General features: G+C 38.6%; 1 protein-coding gene across 6 annotated transcripts in view; it reads left to right on the top strand.

Annotated features, from left to right (window-relative positions):
- FARS2 (phenylalanyl-tRNA synthetase 2, mitochondrial) overlaps positions 1 to 17,985 on the top strand; it is a 511,516-nt gene that overhangs the window by 119,914 nt on the left and 373,617 nt on the right. For all 6 annotated transcript variants that reach the window (XR_003910723.1, XM_029944535.1, XM_029944536.1 and 3 more), the window contains one exon: positions 1,511 to 2,145. Coding sequence is in view for 5 of the 6 variants with exons in the window: in XM_029944535.1 (XP_029800395.1) it covers positions 1,534 to 2,145 (612 nt within the window). In the remaining variant the exon portion in view is untranslated. The remainder of the gene's footprint in view (positions 1 to 1,510; positions 2,146 to 17,985) is intronic.

Here is a 17,985-nt window from a genome sequence, read left to right as displayed (position 1 = left end):
AAAAGGAAACAATTCATGTGGAGAACACAGGAGACCCAGGAAAACAACATAGGGATATAACATCTAAAGCTTTTCATTCTGAGATCTCTGAGCCAGTTTTAAATGTGCTTCTGTGACCATGGGGAACAAACACTACATTAGTGGCCCAGAACCTTCCACTGTTGTCTTAACTCTTCCAGTGCCCTAAAGTTCAATCAGCTATACCTGGGTCTTTGTCATTTCCTTCTTTGTGTGTTTGTTTACTTACCTTGAGAGAGAGACAGAGTGCTTGTCCACACGTGAGTACACAAGCGGGGTAGAGGGGGAGAGAAAGGGAAAGAGAATCCCAAGCAGGCTCCGTGCTCTTAGTGCAGAACTCAGGAACCATGAGATCATGACTTGAGCCAAGATCAAGAGTCAGCCACTTGCCAACGTAGCCACCCAGGCACCTCTGTCACCTCATCTTTGACATGAATGACCTGTACTGGGTGATTTCTGAGGTAAATGACTTTACACTGTGAAATTTGATGCTCATCTTAAATTAATTAATTTGGTCTCTTCTTGGATTAAATATTAGGCATTAAAAAAAAAATTTAGTGGGTACTTTGTTTTCTGGCTGCTCTATATCCCTAACCATGTAAGTGTAGCCCGTCTCCTGGTTTATTGTGGATGCATAGTAGAAACTTGCTCTTTTGCAAAACAAAAATACAATGGTAGGATGCTGCAGTGGTGTGCAGTTTAAATGACATGACCAGATGTGAGCATAGAAAAAAATTTGTGTTTATAAAAATAACTTCAGCTGTCCATTGGTATAGTCTATCACTTTGTGTAAATATTTCCTGAAGTTGTTCATTTTTGTTTTTATAAAAATGAAAAATAATAAAAATAACCACCACCTGAATTGGTATATTTTATTTGAAACATCAAAAAATGTTATTGTGATAACAATTTTGTAGCAGTATATAATAGCATTTTGTAATATAATGGGATAATCCAGAAGTCATGTCTGTCATAGGTAAGCAGAACTTGGTAGTTAGGAGAAAGAACAGCAGAAATGTGCAGGAGAGCTGTTTCAAATATCCTCTGTTCTGCTGTATGTAATCGTGTGTCTCCTTTAGTTAATGAGACTTTGCTAGGGTCAGCCAAGCCCTGTGTTTTAGATGATCCCTCTAAACTTTTTGGTTTGTGAATATAGTCCATATATAAGGACGTTGTCACATTTAAAGTTTTATTCAACATAAGGGATTCAGGACATGACATGATATGATAAAGGAAGTTTTCTTCAAACCCAAAAACAAGGGAAGGACGACTTGAGAGTAGGTGCCTGAAAGTGACATCCAAGGTTCTTTTGACTTAGAGCAGTGACTGTTAATCCTCTGGCAGCAGATTTCCTTCATTTGATCTCTGTGATGGAGGTCGTGGGGAGACAGATGTCAGTAGAACAGTGGGGGGCTAGAAGGAGACACAAAGGACATGTTTACTTTTTACAAAGTGAAGCTTGACCTCTGCTTTGCACGTGTGCTCTTTGCAGAGTCTGTGAAAGAAGTTTCTACAATGGTTCGTTTAGCACTCAGGAGAGTGGCCCACATGCATGTCTACCTGGTGAGGAAGGCCAGCAGCGTCTCCAAAGGCCATCATCAACAGTCCGTGGGCTCGAGACCTGCTGCTTCAGAGTTTGCTGCGCAAGGAGCACCGGGCAGCGTGCTGGAGCTGCTGGGCAAATCCTACCCTCAGGACAGCTACAGCAACCTCTCCCCGAAAGTCCTCTCCAGGGTTGGGAGGAATCTGCACAATCAGCAGCATCACCCTCTTTGGCTAATCAAGGAGAGGGTGAAGGAGCACTTCTACCAGCAGTATGTCGGCCGCTTCGGGACTCCGCTGTTCTCCGTCTATGACAACCTTTCTCCGGTGGTCACCACCTGGCAGAACTTTGACAGCCTGCTCATCCCAGCCGACCACCCCAGCCGGAAGAAGGGAGACAACTATTACCTGAATGGGACTCACATGCTGCGAGCACACACGTCTGCACACCAGTGGGACCTGCTGCGTTCTGGGCTGGATGCCTTCCTGGTGGTGGGTGATGTCTACAGGCGTGACCAGATCGACTCCCAGCACTACCCGGTGTTCCACCAGCTGGAGGGCGTCCGACTCTTCTCGAAGCATGAGGTGAGTCCTTGATAGACAGCCTGGATGTTCTTGTGGAGGTCCCTAAAGTTTATCTCAGTGGATCCACTTGTCCTTGATCTCATTTTGCATTTGTGTGTTACACAGCCTTGATGATTTCCTTTTTTACAGGCCAAGCCTCAGTGTTTTTGACTGATTTGTTGTGTTGTACCTATAGAAATTAGTGGGCCTTTGTTTTCACCTGTTTGACCTTATTCTTTCTGCATGAGTAAATAGTCAGTGGCTCAGATCTATCCTCAATCCAGGAGGAGGAGCATACAGTGCTGAAATCTGTGGTCAAGTTATTCCAGTTATCAGTTCGTACAGGTTAATTATGTGTTCATGCTATTAGAGATTATTGAGTTTCTTACACAGTAGAGGTGACTGGCAATGTACTGGCTTAGACTGGAAACTGTTCTTATCCCCAAGCTTTTCCCTTACCCTTCCCTCCTTTACATTTGTAGGTGCTTTACATTTTTTTCTTTGTAAGATGTCCTAGTTGTTGCTGTTTCTGAAGCGTATGTTTGGATGCTTAGCACTTTTTGATCAGGAAATCTGATATTCTAGTTATTCTCAAAAGCACCCAACACCTTTAATTTGTTAACTGATATCATAATATAATACTTTCCTGATTGTTTTTTGACAAATTATGAAAATCCCTAAAAGCTTAAGGCTGTTTCCTAAATACCTTCCGTACCACTAATCTTTCATTCATTTATTTTTAAATCTCTATTTTTTTTAAAGTTTATTTGTTTTGAGAGAGAGAGAGAGAGAGAGAGAGAGAGATAGTATGAGCAGGGGAAGGGGCAGAGAGAGAGAATGCCAAGCAGGCTTTGCACTGTCAGCTCAGAGCCTGATGCGGGGCTTAAACTTACGAGTCAGGAGATCATGACCTGAGCCAAAACCAAGAGTTGGACGCTTAACCAGTTGAGCCACCCAGGCGCTCCTCTCTGTTTTTATGTAAGAAACAAATGGAATTAAATGAAGCACAGGAAGTATTTCATTTTTACTACTTTAGCATTTCTTCCAAATGTGTTCATTGAAATAGAAGAGATAATTATCATCATAAAACTCCCTAATGTGAACATAAGCTAAATGGGTTGTTGGACATGGAAAGGAATACTGTATGACCCCTAGGCTAATAAGTGACCATTGTTTTGTTGTATTAAATGAGTCAAGTTGTACAACTATTTGCCTCATGATATGCTGTTTTCCTGTGAGTCTGTGATAATATAGCTGTGGGGTTTAAAAAATTTTTTTAATGTTTTTATTTATTTTTGAGAGAGAGACAGCGTGAGCAGGGGAGGGTCAGAGAGAGAGGGAGATACAGAATCTGAAGACAGGCTCCATCCAGGCTCTGAGCTAGCTGTCAGCACAGAGCCTGACGCGGGGCTCGAACCCACGAACTGTGAGATCATGACCTGAGCGGAAGCCGGATGCTTAACTGACTGAGCCACCCAGGCTGTGTCAGCCACCCAGGCAGAGCCAAACCCTATACAGCTGTGTTTTAGCTTTACACAAAAAGGCCACCCAAACTTGATCGCAGAGCTGCTTAATTGAGCACTCTTACTGCTTGGAATAGCTGACTGTTTTGTTTGTTAGAATAAATACTATTAGTAAGGATATGGGTTTATTGGGAAACGAAAAGTGAGTGACCAAAGATAGGTCAAAGTCTAGGAAATAATGACCAAGTGGTAGAATGTCGCCTACAGTTAACATCCTGGAGACGTGTGCTCGTAGTATGATGTCCAGTTACAGCAGCGGGCAGGGATTCAGCCTCATTAAAACACTGAAAAGGGAAAGTGCTCACTGATTTGTAAGCCTGAATGCTGTGAAAGGGGCAGGGAAAGCTTCGAGGCTTATGCTAGCATTTTAATGGAGGAAAAATCCAGGTTACCTGAGAAGATGGAAAATAGGAAGAGGGTGGGAAACTGATCTTCACCTTGTCTCATAGTTGTTTGGGGCTCAGTCCAATTTAGTGGGTAGCAAACACGGCTAATCTGGAATGATAATGTTATTGTATATTCTGCTGCATAGTTAAAAAAATTATACACACATACCTACACATACAGAACTAATGATATAGTTTGATAGGATTTCCCTGTTTATTCTTCCATTCACTCCTCTTAATAAAAATTGTGTGAGATCAGTTGTTGCCACTTGAACCATGAGGACTCTGAGGTCCTCACATGTTGCCCCAGGTTACCTACTCAGTTGGTGGTAGGGCTAAAACTTGAACTCAGGTCTTTGTAGTTCATTGTCCATTCTTCTATATTCTGTTGCTTTTCAGGGGGCTCCTTTGTAAGTGGAACCTGCTTATGACCCAAGTGGAATGTTAGTTTTAAGAATGGTGTTGGGCAGAGAGAGGTTTTATTTATTTATTTGTTTATTTATTTAATTCCTGGCTTCAACTAAAGTGTTGGTACTAAGTCTGTCCTAATCTTAACCCTCAAAAAAAAAAATTGTTTTCTTCTTCTACTTTATTCCCCAAGGAATAGGACTTTTAAGTAACTTCAGTCTTGTTACTTATGTAATGTAATTAACAATTTTATTACTGTCTTTTAAAGTTGCCATGTTATTTTATAATCTTTGTAATTATTGTGTTAATCACCATAAGGTATATGTCAACAAGAAGAAAAGTAAATACAGAGATATGGGTAAAAGAAATAATGATAAACCTAGAGATGGCTGAACTTTGACAACATATATTTTATTTAACTATCAGTTGTGAAGAAAACCCTTTTTATGTCGAAAAAAAGGTTAAACATATCAATACTCACAAATCTAAATGGGTTAAATTTACCAATTAGGGACATACATTATTGGGGGTGCCTGGGTGGCTCAGGTGGCTAAGCTTCTGACTTTGGCTCAGGTTGTGATCTTCACAGTTCATGAGTTCGAGCCCCAGGCCGGGCTCTGTGCTGACAGTGTGGAGCCTTGAAGCCTGTTTCAAATTCTCTGTCTCTCTCTCTCTCTCTGCCCTTCACCCACTTGCTCGGTTTCTCTTTTTCGCTCTCAAAAATGAATAAACATAATAAAAAAAGACATACATTATCAGAATAGACATTTTCCAATTAGAGAGATCCAAAACAAAATGATACCAGATGCTGAAAATAAAGGGCAGGAAAAGATATATCAGAAAATCCTTACCAAAAGCAAGCTGATACAGCAATCTTAATATTAGACAAAATAGAATTTATGGGGAAAATGAGAAGTATGAATAAAGAATACATCAACCGTGATGCTTTATGAATCAGAAATTTTAATGTGTCCAACTTTATAACCATAATACATAAACCCAAACTGAAGAAATAAAAGTTAAATTTGATAAATTCATAATCATAGTAGAGTTTAAATGACTTCAATAAAAAATCAGTGGATTAAGAAGGCGAAGTTAGTAAAGATACAGACAACCTGAAAACAGGATTAACAGGCTTGATTTATATTTATTAAAAAATTTTTTAAACTAAACTAAAATAAAATCTTGTAACTATGTACACACACCAATTCTTTCCCTGAGTCGGAGGCATACAGTGTGGGCTACTTACAATAACTTGTCCACATACTAGCAGGCAAATGAAGTCTAAACAATTGTCAGAGAATCAATAACATAAATAGAACTATGCTTGACTGCAATGTAGTTTAGGTAGAAAGCAGGAAGAAAGGATAATAAAAACTTCACACCCTCAGATTTTTAAAAATTCACAGTTATAGATTCATGGTTAAAGAGAAATATTACAATAAATTATAAATTACTTATCACTAAGCAGCAATGAAAATACTCTCTTCATACTGCTCAGGTGAGAGGGCAAATAGTCCCTTTATTTTGTAGAAACTTGAGAGAGAGACCCCGCTAAATTATGTGATCACATGAATAACGCAAAATGGGTTGGATATAGCTAAAAAGGTACTTGTAGTACATTTGGTTTAAAATACATTTATTTACGAAAAATTTTAAACTCTGAAAAACATCTCTCAAGTTCAATTTAAGATGCTAAAGCAAATAGCATTGTTCTAAAAAAGTGGAAGATAGGTGAATTGAATAGTTTTAATAGTTCCAGATCTTCCAAACAGAGCAACTGGAATAACAAAGCCCATTTCCAACACAACTGGGTGACAAGGTCTCCCTAAGATCTTCACAAATGGTGGGAACTCACAACTGACAGATGGACCGTCTGCATTGTGTCAGCAGCTGAGGCCGTGAAGGCAACCAGTGGTGGCCGAGGGGAGGAGAGCTCCGCAGTCTCTCAGAGAACACACTTCGGACAACCAAATTTCCTAGAGGCTTTTGACATATAGAACTAGTAAATAACATTGTTCACCAGTGACCACCAACATCGCAAAGAAAAGGGCCAGGGCCAAACTTTTGGGTCTTCTGATAGAAGAATACAAGGCCAACTCTAAAGTCTTGCCAAAAAATTTGGACCTGAATCTGATCAAATCTCTAGATCCAACTCCCAATTCATAGAAAGTACAGAGGACAGAGAAACATGGTAACTACACCACGGAGAAATAATAAGCAAAATCCAGCCTGTGGGAAATGTGACAGCAGTACTACTCAAGATGTGATCTGCAAAACAAATAGGCGAATCAAAAGGAAGACCTTAGAAATGTTTAAGGAGCAGTGTTTAGAAATGTTTAAGCCATCATATTCAAACACGTTATCAATGTTGAATACATATAAATTGGTTTTGGTGTTCTTAGATGATCATTTTGAGTTGCACATGCTCAGTGTGCTTAGTAATCATGCACAGTAGGACCATGTCTCAGTCTAAGACAGACTAGAAATCTAAAACCATCCTTTCAACACAGACAGTTTGAGAAGCCCTGCTCTACAGGATACATGATTCAGTTTTCGCTAATAAATGGGAAGAAAAATAAAGATGAGAAGATAGATCAAGTAATCACAATGTGTAGATCCTATCAAGAGAAAAATATATTTAAGGAAAGAAATTATTTGAGATCATTGGGAATTTGAGTACTAACTGAATATTTGAATTTAAGGAGTTCTTTTATTTTCATTTTTAAATATGTGATAGTAGTATTATATCTTTATAAAGTCATTTTTGTTTAGATAATCATATTGAAATACCTATGGGTGAAATGATCAGATGTCTGTGGTTTTCTTCAGAATAATATGGAGATAGACATTTGGGGATGAATGGAAGAGGAGGTCATGAATTGTTAATTTCCAGACTGGTTGTTGGATATGTGAAGAATCCTTATCTTTTCTACTTTTGCATGTTTATGAAATTTTTCTGATAGAAGTTTAAAGAAAAAGATTGAAGGAAAAACACTGGGGTCAGTCAAGTTAATCAGAAAAGCATTTGGTGAACACACACTGGGTCCAGACCTGTAGGAAGGTATCAGACAGTCATGAGATGCTCCATGATTTCATGTGGGAAATGTTTATTTGTTGTTGAGAGGGCGGAGGGGCAGAGAGAGATAGGGAGAGGAGCTGAAGCAGGCTCTGTGCTGACAGCAGAACAGCAGCGAGATCATGACCTGAGCCAAAGTTGAAACCTTAACAGACTGAGCCACCCAGGTGCCTGGGAGACATTTATTAAGATTAAAAAACAGAGAGGAGACAGGACATATTATTATAAGAGAATACATTTCTTTCCATAGAAGACTAAAGCTAATCAAATTTAGGCTCAGTAGCCTCTCTTCCATTATCTTGAGATGATTTTACATGTTTTTACCAAAACTGAAAGGCTTGTACATTCTGTTTCAGAGAATAGAGAGACCTATCAAGCTCATCTTAGAGGTTAGACATGTTCATATATAAACTAAATGGAAAATAAAATTTTAGAACTTTCATCTTTATGAGTATAGATGATTCTCTATTAAAATTTTTTTAATGTTTTTAATTTTTTTTTTGAGAGAGAGGGAATGAACGAGAGAGAGCGAGCATGGGTGGGGTAGGGATTGAAAGAGGGAGATACAGATTCTGAAGCAGGCTCCAGGCTCCAAGCCATGAGCACAGAGCAGGACGCAGGGCTCGAACCCATCAATCGTGAGATTATGACCCAAACTGACGTGAGATGATCATGATCAACCAACCGAGCCATCCAGCTGCCCCAGATGATTCTCTGTTTTAATGAATGGATATAGAATTATTAAGTGAAATGTTTGCAAATTTAGTTTACTGATGTATTGTGTTCTGCCACATAATTTTTACACATGCATTTATTCCATTATATTAACTGCTATAAGGAGAAAAAGCATGTGATCACTTCAGTAGACATAGAAAAATAATTTGATGACATTTAATGTTTTATAACATTGGATGATATTAATGATAATAATGACTTGTGATAAAAACTTTTAGCAAACTAGGAATAGAAGGGAACTTTTTAAACTGAAATGATATTTGTCAAGGAATCATAGTAAACATCATAATTAGTGGTGACTCATTATAAACATTTCTATCAAAATTAGCAATAATTCGGGATTACTTGCCTTCACTGGTGCTATTCATTATTGTGTGGGGAGTTCTACTTTATGTAGTTAGCCAGAAAGAGAAATGGAAGGTATAAGCATTGGAAAATATGAGATAAAGCTGCTTCATTTATAAATGATATTGCTGTTTGTCTAGAAAATTGAATAGAAGATTCAGATCAATTATTAAAACTAATGAGACAATTCAGTAGACTTGATGGGTACAGAGACAATATAGAAAAAAATATGTTTCTTATCCACAATTAATAAATTAGAAAATATAAAGGAATAAAGATTTCATTCATAGTATCAACTAAAACTTTGAAGTGCCCAGGTATAGTTGTTCCAGAAGATGGTCAAGATATTTATGGATAAAATTATGAGATGATATTAATAGATGTAAAAGGAGAAGAGAAAAGGGAGAGACCTACCATGATCCTAGATTCATAGTTAGGAAAACAATATAAAGATGGCAGTTCTCCCAAAATAAGGTTATAAATTCAGTGCAAATCAAATCAAAATATCCCCTGGATAGTTTGGAGAAGTTGAAGGACTGATCTTCAGGTTCGTAGGAAAAGCAAGTTTATGAATAGCCAGAATAACTTTTACAAGCACTAGTATAAGGTGCGTGCCTTACTGGGCATCAAGACTTACAATGCTCTAGTTTTAAAAATAGTTTATTATTGGCAAAGATTAGTCAAATAGAGAATTTTGAAATAGCTCTACTCATATTCATCAATTTATTATCTTAGTGTAAAATGGAAATGATGTTACGTAAGTAGGGAGATGATGGATTTTACATGAATTGCTCTGAGACAATTATTTGTGTAGAGAAAAATAATTGATCTTTATCTCACACCTAATGCAAAAATAAAGTCTGGATGGATTGACAATTCACTTGTGAAGAGGTCTTTAAAACTTAAGGAAGACAATGTGAGAGATTATTATTATCATCACTTTGGAGTTAGGCAATAATACCTTAAACTGAGACTCCCTAAACAAGAAAAACCTGAGTGGAAAACATTGTTAGAGTCACTACATTAAGGTAAAATTTCTGCCCAAGAAAAGCCTTCATAAATGAAGCTAAAAGACAAGTAACCGACAGGGTTGGAGGTATTAGCTATGTGTATAGCTAAGAGATTAATGGAGATTAATGGTTATCAAATAAAAAGGTCTTAGTTTGAAAAAAAGAATCCAGTAGGGAAGATCTGACAGTATCCCATGGAGCCATGGGAATGTTCTGAGGGAATATAAAATCACCCACCTGAACGTTCATGCTCACGTATTTATGTTCTAAGATTGAGTGCTTGGATTAGCGGATAGATGAGAATGTTCATAGTGCTATTAGTATTAGCCCAGACTTGGAACAACCCATGTTTCTACCGAGCGTAGAAGAGATAAGTAAATTGCGGTATATTTATACAATGGTATGTGAGTGTGAAAATGAATAAATCACAAGTATGTGCATCAACATGACTGACTGTAGGAAGTAATATTAGGCAAAGAAAGAAAGTTACAGAAGCTTATGTTGTATGATTGTATTTATGTAAAGTTTAAGAATGGGAAAAGTTAGTGTGTTACTTAGGGGTCTGTGCTTATGTGGGATAATTAAAGAAAGCAAGGGAATAATGAAAACATGTAGTTTAGTTGTTACCTCTGTTAGGAGTGGCTAGGGCATTGTGGTCAGGTAGGGGCATGAAGGGGCTGCAAAGTTTTTGGTACTGTTTTCTGAAAATGGATGTTGGTGGTGAGCACACATGTATGTGCCATTATTATTCTTTAAATATAATATACTGTACAGTATATGAATGATTTATTGTGTAATTTTTTAAAATTAATAGCCTCCTCCGCATTAACAGTCTACCAGCCAATAAACAAGGACTTGCTTTATCAGCAAATAACAAAATGCAAAGTAAAAGGACCAAATATTGTTTCAAATCCATTAGATTAGCAAAAATCAATGACCCTGACCAGTAAGAATCTAGAGGAGCCACTAGTCTCATGCCCTTCTATTGGGAGCATACATAGTGATCTCCACTTTGTAGAGTTATTTGGTAGTTGTTTTGTTTTTTCAACTATATGCTCTAATCTGGCATTTTTTCCCTTTAAGTATAGAGAATAAAAGGCAATTGGCTCTATTTGTACGTTGAATACTTTATTGTAGTTAACATAAAGTAGAGTACCTGTGTCAACATGGATAACGTTTTAATACAGTGTTGAGAGAAACAAACAAACTATGATGTGTTTTTAAATAGATATTTTAGAGTATGCCCATCAAGTATTATTGTTGTATACTTGCTTATGTTTTCTTTGTTTTCACTTGTTGTCGCTCTCTTTCCTTCTCTCTCTCCAGCCCCTTCCCCCCATCGCACATACAGTGTTTTTTTGGTTAAATAGGTATAGGTAGGTATAAAAAAGTATGTGGGAATGATAAATATCAAAATCAAGACACTGATTACCTGGCAGGTGAAGGGAGGGTGAGTGGTGGGAGGCATCATCATTCTTTGCAAATAATGCCAAAATTATGATTTTTTTTTTGAGCATAGAAGGATTTTTGAGACTAAAAAATTCCTTCAAAATTGAATTTTTACTAAACACGTGAGGCATTTATTTTGCAAAGAGTAGCAAATCTCATGTGTTCGACAGACCCACCAGAGGGAGCCCATACAAATCCTATATCTATTTAATCTGATATAAAAAAATAATAAGTACATACCTGGACCATGCTCAAAGCAGCTGTATTTTCCTTTTGTCCCTGGAGATCCCTTGTCCTGTTCCACCAGCTGTTCTGTGTACGATTCCTGGGGATGGGCTCTGAGCACAGCGAGCGCACCGAGGGGCTTGGAGGAGGTAGGACGCTCTGCTGTTTATTCTTCACCGCAGAGTCTTTGTTTCTTGAGTGTCTTCATTGTCTCCGTTCTCCTTAGATGACTCCCTGTGGGTCAGTTTAATCCAGAGTCTTTCTCTTATATACACAGGTATGCAAGCTGCACTTCCTTCTGAATTTAAGATTGTTCCTGATGAGCCTTCTTTCTTCCTCTTTCTGTCATTATTATTATTAAAAAGATTCTAAATGCTGCCTTTTAATTTTAAGAATGTGTGTATCTATCTTATTTTTGGCTTTTTGGCTAGTAATTCTCAAACTTGAGTGTAGTAACAAGTTGTGGTCCATTACCTAGTTTTTGTTCATCTAGGAAAATTATAAATAAAAGCAGCAGGTTTTATAAATATTATTTGTTCACTTTAAAGGACTCTTCTTTGTCATGAGATTATTTCCTTGCTACTTTGATAACTATTCAAATATTCCTTTATGAAGTGATGGTGATAGAATTTTAAAATATGCCTGTACTTGGCAAAATAAAGCATTGCCAACCTTACCTTAGTTCCTAGAATTTTTTGAAATTTTTCCTAGCCTATGAAATACAAAGTAAAGTCTTATATTTCTCAGTAAATACAAGTATGTCTTGATAAATGAAGCCATAATGATATTATGGAGAAGTTGTAAATATTTTATAATTAATATGTAATTTATAAATATCTACATGGAAACAAGGGAATGTTTTTATACAAGAGAGTACTAAAGGTATATAGGGAAGTAAGTTTTGATATAATTTGGACCACAACACATTACTTCATCAAGAGGTCGAAGTTCACATCCCATCCCATGTCAACTGCTTCCTTTTTAAAAATAATCACTGTCACATTCGCCATTTCTTCCTGTCCCATTGTGGTTAAGGGGTTCCTTCCATGTCGTGCATTCCTTGCCTGTAATATTCAATCCTAATGGAGTGGATATCCTACATTTTGAACAACCCCTTTGACATCCTTTGTGGTTCATCCTTGTTAGAAAACTGCTCTCATTAATCATCAGCAAATTTCATTTTTGCTCCCTCTGATATTCTCTCCCACCTTCCAGATGGTTCATTAGAACCCTCCTGTTCTTGGGCTTCTTTTTCTGAGCTTCCCCACGGTTACTCTTGTGGTGAGCCAAAGGTAGTCACTTTATTCCTGCTTTCTACCCAGAATCCCTTTTCTATCATTCAGTGAATGACAAGGTTTTATTCTGTACCATGTGGTTATTGGGTTTCCTTAATAGCCTCATGTGGAGGGGCTTTATTGAAGGCATTTTTGTTTGGCTTTGATAGATTATAGTCACCATGTTGCCCTAATCTCTTCTTTAAAATCTTTTAGGAAGGACTTCTCTGCCAAAGACACTCTTAAATTGAAATGGCTTTTCTGATTTTAAATTCTGCTTCTTGAGCTGAGTGTTTACTTAGGTATATCTCTTGACAGTGAAGCAAAAGGCAACTGGTCACAGCCAGAGGTCTACAATATATTGGATTTGAGTAATACCCCATTATTGGAGGACAAAGGGGGGTTGGAGAACCATTAAAGAGAGACCATTCTCTGCTTTCTGGGGTACCAGGCTTTTGCAGATAATTTGTTCTTGCTATGACAAAATAGAAACTACTAGCGTCTTAGCCTCCTGAGAGCTGCTCACTGACCTATAGCACTATTGCCCATGACCCTCACTGAGCTTTCAGTACTTCCTGCCTTGGATTTTTAGTATGTGTATGTGGTATTTCCAACTGGTTGGTCACTTCCTTTACCCAGGCTCCTGCACAGAGTGGCAGTTGGTAAATGTGGCACTTGGATGTCTCCCTTATCCTGGTCTGCCAGGTTCTACTCTGCAGAGCATGGCAGTTAACATAGTTCAGTGCACAGCAGCTCACCCGTTCCCTCTTGTGGCTGGGCATTCTCAGAGCTGACGCTTATGCTCCAGCCTTCCGGAGGAGCAGGTCCGTCACTCAGGGCTGGATTGCAGGACAAACACCACATAGTAATGTGCCAAGGAAAGTTTAATATAAAGAATTATTCACTATAACATAGAAAATCGGGGTCATGAGGGACTGGCTAGTAAGGCGTAAAGAGAACTAGCAGATAAATGCGCAGCTGACACCCCTCGGACTGATACTGAGCTTTTAAGGAAGATCCTTCTCCCCCAGACCCCCAGCTGTGGTTCACTAATGGCACAGGGCTGGTAGTGGTTTCATGTTGATAAAATTGCTGGATATCTGGAATTTGCTGGAAATCTGCTTTTTGAGGTGCTAGGGAAAGCTATGTTGGAGGTGATGTCTTATAGGAAGCACTCTGCTATAAAATTGCCTAAGAAGGGTTGTGGAGGAAGCAGCCGACCACTATGGGAGCCCTTGGGGAGCTGAGTGCTGTGTTTACACTGCAGGGCATCTGGGATCCGACCGGAATCCGTTTGTAATGAAACTCTTTTTAGAGACCTCTTCTGACAGAGTTTACCATTGTGCCAGCTGGCAAAGGAAAAACATTTGAAGGGCCCAACTCAGTTTTCACAGAGTGCTCAGTGGAGGATTGATTCGTGGCTGAGAGGTAATACATTGATAACTGGCACAGCCAGCTTGCTCCTTTCCTGAATATCTAGAAGTCTTTAGGGAGATAGGCTGTTATTCACCCAATAGATGGGTTACTAGGGGAAGTCATATATAGGGAAACACAAACAATTGTCCATGATTCTGATTTAAAGTTTCTGAATTTAGGTTGTGGACAAGCTCTCTAGTTCTTGGTTCTTCGTAAATGGAACGCATAAAGGACAGAGGATGTTCTGAAGGGTAAACTTGTGGTCTGGAACCAAGATAGCATCCAGAGAAAAACAGATGAATGTCCTCTACATCTCATCCCTTGAAGATCTCAGGAAAATCATTATCATTTACATTCAGCCGTTGCTATTGGAGGCCAAGAGGGCCTCACTAGGTTTTTACTGAATCCACATAATTAGAGTAGCAGTATTTTTGTACTAGCTGAAGTGATGTGTGAAAGTAGCAAAAATATTTTCACAGTGATATTATGCTTTTTCACAGTAGTCTTCACACCTTGCTGGAGACCACATTTCTTTGTGTGGTGCACATTACCGAAACCTACTTGTGTCGAAGGGATGGAGTAATTTCACATTTCGGCTTGGTAGGTGCTGGTGGAAAGATAAGGATAGGGAGTTTTTTTTTTTTACCAGCCAGCCTCAGATCTGGCTACTAGCCTATGATACACACATCTTGTTGAATTGTTGGTTCAGATGCCTGAATCTGTTCTTAAATATAAAAGATGATGCTTCTGTTGTTTGGCTTGTGTCTACTTTCTGAAGCTTTGTTCTTGAATCTTCTTTCTAATGTCCTGATCCTCCAGTTACCCCAAGACTCGTCCTGGGGTAGATCTCTGAAATTGTAAACTAGTTAATATGAATGAATTTGAAAGATTCAAACAGTTTTCTTAAACTAGATGCATCATTTAAAGACAATCTTATTTTTCACCTGTATGGAGACTTTCTTTAATGTTATATGTATATGATTGGTAGCATCATCATAGCAATGATTTCTAGCCTTTTTCTTTTACCATTTGGGAATCTGCTGAGAGATTTGGATGCCCCCCCCCACCCCCCACGATTTTGTATACAGCTTAAGCAGTATGATATGCTCCTGGATTAGGTTGTGAAATTAGAAGTCACTGCCAAGGAGATAGTTCAGTCTCCATGTCAATAATTCCCAGCCCAAGTCTATAGTAAGTTAGAAGAACAGTTGTTCTTTATTCCCTTAGCAGTGTTCGCTTCTCACTTCTGCTGTTTCTTTATAATGCCTCTCTTGGATCACACTGAGATCCAAACCAGGATTACGTTTGGTGGTGAATTAAACGAACAGCAACAGAAGTTAGGGTAAGTTAGTTATGGGAAGGTAGAGAATGCTGTCTAATTTGGGAATGACCAGATGTTGGCTCTTGGGGTAACTGGAGGATCAGGACTGATGTTGAGTTAAGATTTAGAAGAAGCTAAGAATAGGAGGGTGACTTGAATCTGTTTGGGGAATCCAAGGGAACAATTTCTGCCTAAGTTCTTATGTAGTGGCCATTCTAGATCCAAGAAATGGAAATAGTTGTTCTAGGTTTAGAAACTTGTGGGGAGCAGATCTTAGCACACATCCACTAAAGGTGACTCTTGGAGGCCTGGTATGTGTTGGGGTTTATAATTCATTGTAGGTATCATTTAGGTTTATGACCCAGGCTCAACTCAAAACAGAGAAGGGTTTACATTAGACAAATGGAAAGAATAACTTTCTCACTGTAAAGAATTACGAGTGAGAGGTTTCAAAGGGATTTTTGGGTCACCTTATCATTCTAGGTGATGTTTCTCAGTATTTTAAGGAGATAGATTCTTAGCAAGGTTAAAGACCCTCAGTTTAGTTGTCCCAACTCTTTCATCTTCTCAGTGCAGAAACTTGTGATAGCAATGATTCTCATTTCTTGGAGAACATGTAAAATATGTATGTATCTCCTTTGTCAATAGTGGTATAAATGATTCTTCTTTGAACCAAAGTGTCAAGTATAATTTGAAAATCTTGTTGTTAGATGTTGATTCCATCATGCATAGATATGTGCTATCGCATTCTCAAGTAACGCACAACAGACATATCCAGAGCGGTAGGACTAACCATACTTCATTGTTAAAAAGCTCCTCCAGCGTTTGAAATCTACAACTGCAGCCAACCTCGGATACTATTGAAGGTTAACTGATAGTCTCCTTCTTATGAATTGTGGAGATTCTGACTTTTCAAATGTGGTCCAGGGCTATAGGAAGTTTGTAGTGTTGTCCTTTTGTGTTAGGATTCTCTGGAAACAGAACACACACGTGTGTGTGTGTGTGTGTGTGTGTGTGTGTGTGTGTGTGTGTGTGATTTAAATAAAATGATCTATTATAAGGAAATGGCTTACGTGATTATGGAGGCTCAGAAGTCAGACCACGATAGCCAGTGGTTTAGTTCCAGTCTGAGTCCAAAGGGTTGAGAAGCAGGAAAGCCAATGGTGTAAGTTCCCGTCCAAATTCACAAGTCCAATGGCAGAAGACTGGCATTCTACCTTAAAGACAGCCAGGCCCAGGGAAACAAATTATTGTTACTCAGCCTTTTATTTTCTTCAGGCCTTCAACAGATTGAATGGGGCCCAGTCATATTGGAGACTGTAATCTGGTTTACTCAGCCTACAGATTCTGATGTTAATCTCATCTAGAAATGCTCTCATAGATCTATCCCGGAATATTGTCTGGCCACTCTGTGACCCCGTCAAGGGGACACATAAAGAACCATCACACTTGGTGAGCAGCCAGGGTGTGTAGTGGAATGCTGAAATTCCCTGGTCCATTCTGATAAGTCCTTAATTTTGTTCTGTGCATGCCACATTTTAGTAACTCCTAGTAAACAACTTAGTCAGTTACTAGTAAGTAGCCTTTATTTTACATAAAAGTGTGAAAGTATGGAATTTTGTCTTTCTCACCCTTTAGGATTGAATAAGGGACCTGAACTTTTGGGTCGATGAAGGCCGTCTGTGGGGCTTGGCGTCACAGAGGGAAAATGCTTCTGGCAGCAGCGCTCGTTATTCTGGAAGTAATTCGCGCTTTTGAGCTCCTGTGAGGGGAGTCAAATCCTGGCTCTGCATCACTCTCTGGTGACTTTGGGTAAATTACTTACTCACTTCAAGCCTCAGTTTCCTTGATTAAAAGAAGTATTTAACTCCTGAGTTGTGATTAAAAAATTTATCATGATTCCTGATGGAGCTGCCCAGGAAATGTTTGCTTCCCACCCAGCCCCTTACATTATTTTAAAAATAGACATCTGCCCTTTTTTTTTTTTGCTGCTTAAGTGTTGATCCAACTGTTTATTATCAGTATATCATCCACATGAATCAGATACCTTTTGTGTCCTGCTTTTTAGATCTGATCTACTTTTTCTTTTTCTTTTTTTTTTTTTTAAGCCACTGCTGTCTTTTCTGTTGACTGATTAGTCATATGTCTCCTGTCATTTTACTTTAAAGTAGGTGATGGAATTTAGACGGGGCCTTGGTCCTGTTACATCTCACCCACTGGCATCATGAATGGGCTGCTTTGCTACCTGAAGAAGAAAATGGAATCTCTTTTTCTCTGTTTTCTCTGTCATTATGACCTAGGAAGAGGGTGATGAGAGATCACCATTTTAAAGGTGACAGCAGAATGGATGAAGTTTTCTTCTCTTTTAAATAGGGGTTGTTATGAGAGCCAGTTTTCACCAGGGTGGGGTGTTTTTTTATTATTGCCATTGTTGCTTTGTGCCTCCACATATCCAGACATTTAATCTCTCATGTAGTTTATGTATAGATTGATGTAACTTCCTTACTTTGACAGACTGAAGTTCCTGATGCTTTCTTTCTGTAAGCTAGAGCTTGGCAGAATATTAATCTACTTCCTCTCCCCATTGGTACCCTTAGGAGACCCCCTAAGAGAGGAAAAGTGCTGAGAAATAAACTCGTCGTGATATGCTAGAGTTAATAAAAGCAGGCAGAAACAACAACAACAACAAC

The sequence above is a fragment of the Suricata suricatta genome, chromosome 7 (assembly GCF_006229205.1).
Source record: "Suricata suricatta isolate VVHF042 chromosome 7, meerkat_22Aug2017_6uvM2_HiC, whole genome shotgun sequence".
NCBI classification, from domain to species: domain Eukaryota; kingdom Metazoa; phylum Chordata; class Mammalia; order Carnivora; family Herpestidae; genus Suricata; species Suricata suricatta.
The sequence above is the reverse complement of the archived record's forward strand: the minus strand, read 5'-3'. Positions and strand labels throughout refer to the sequence as shown.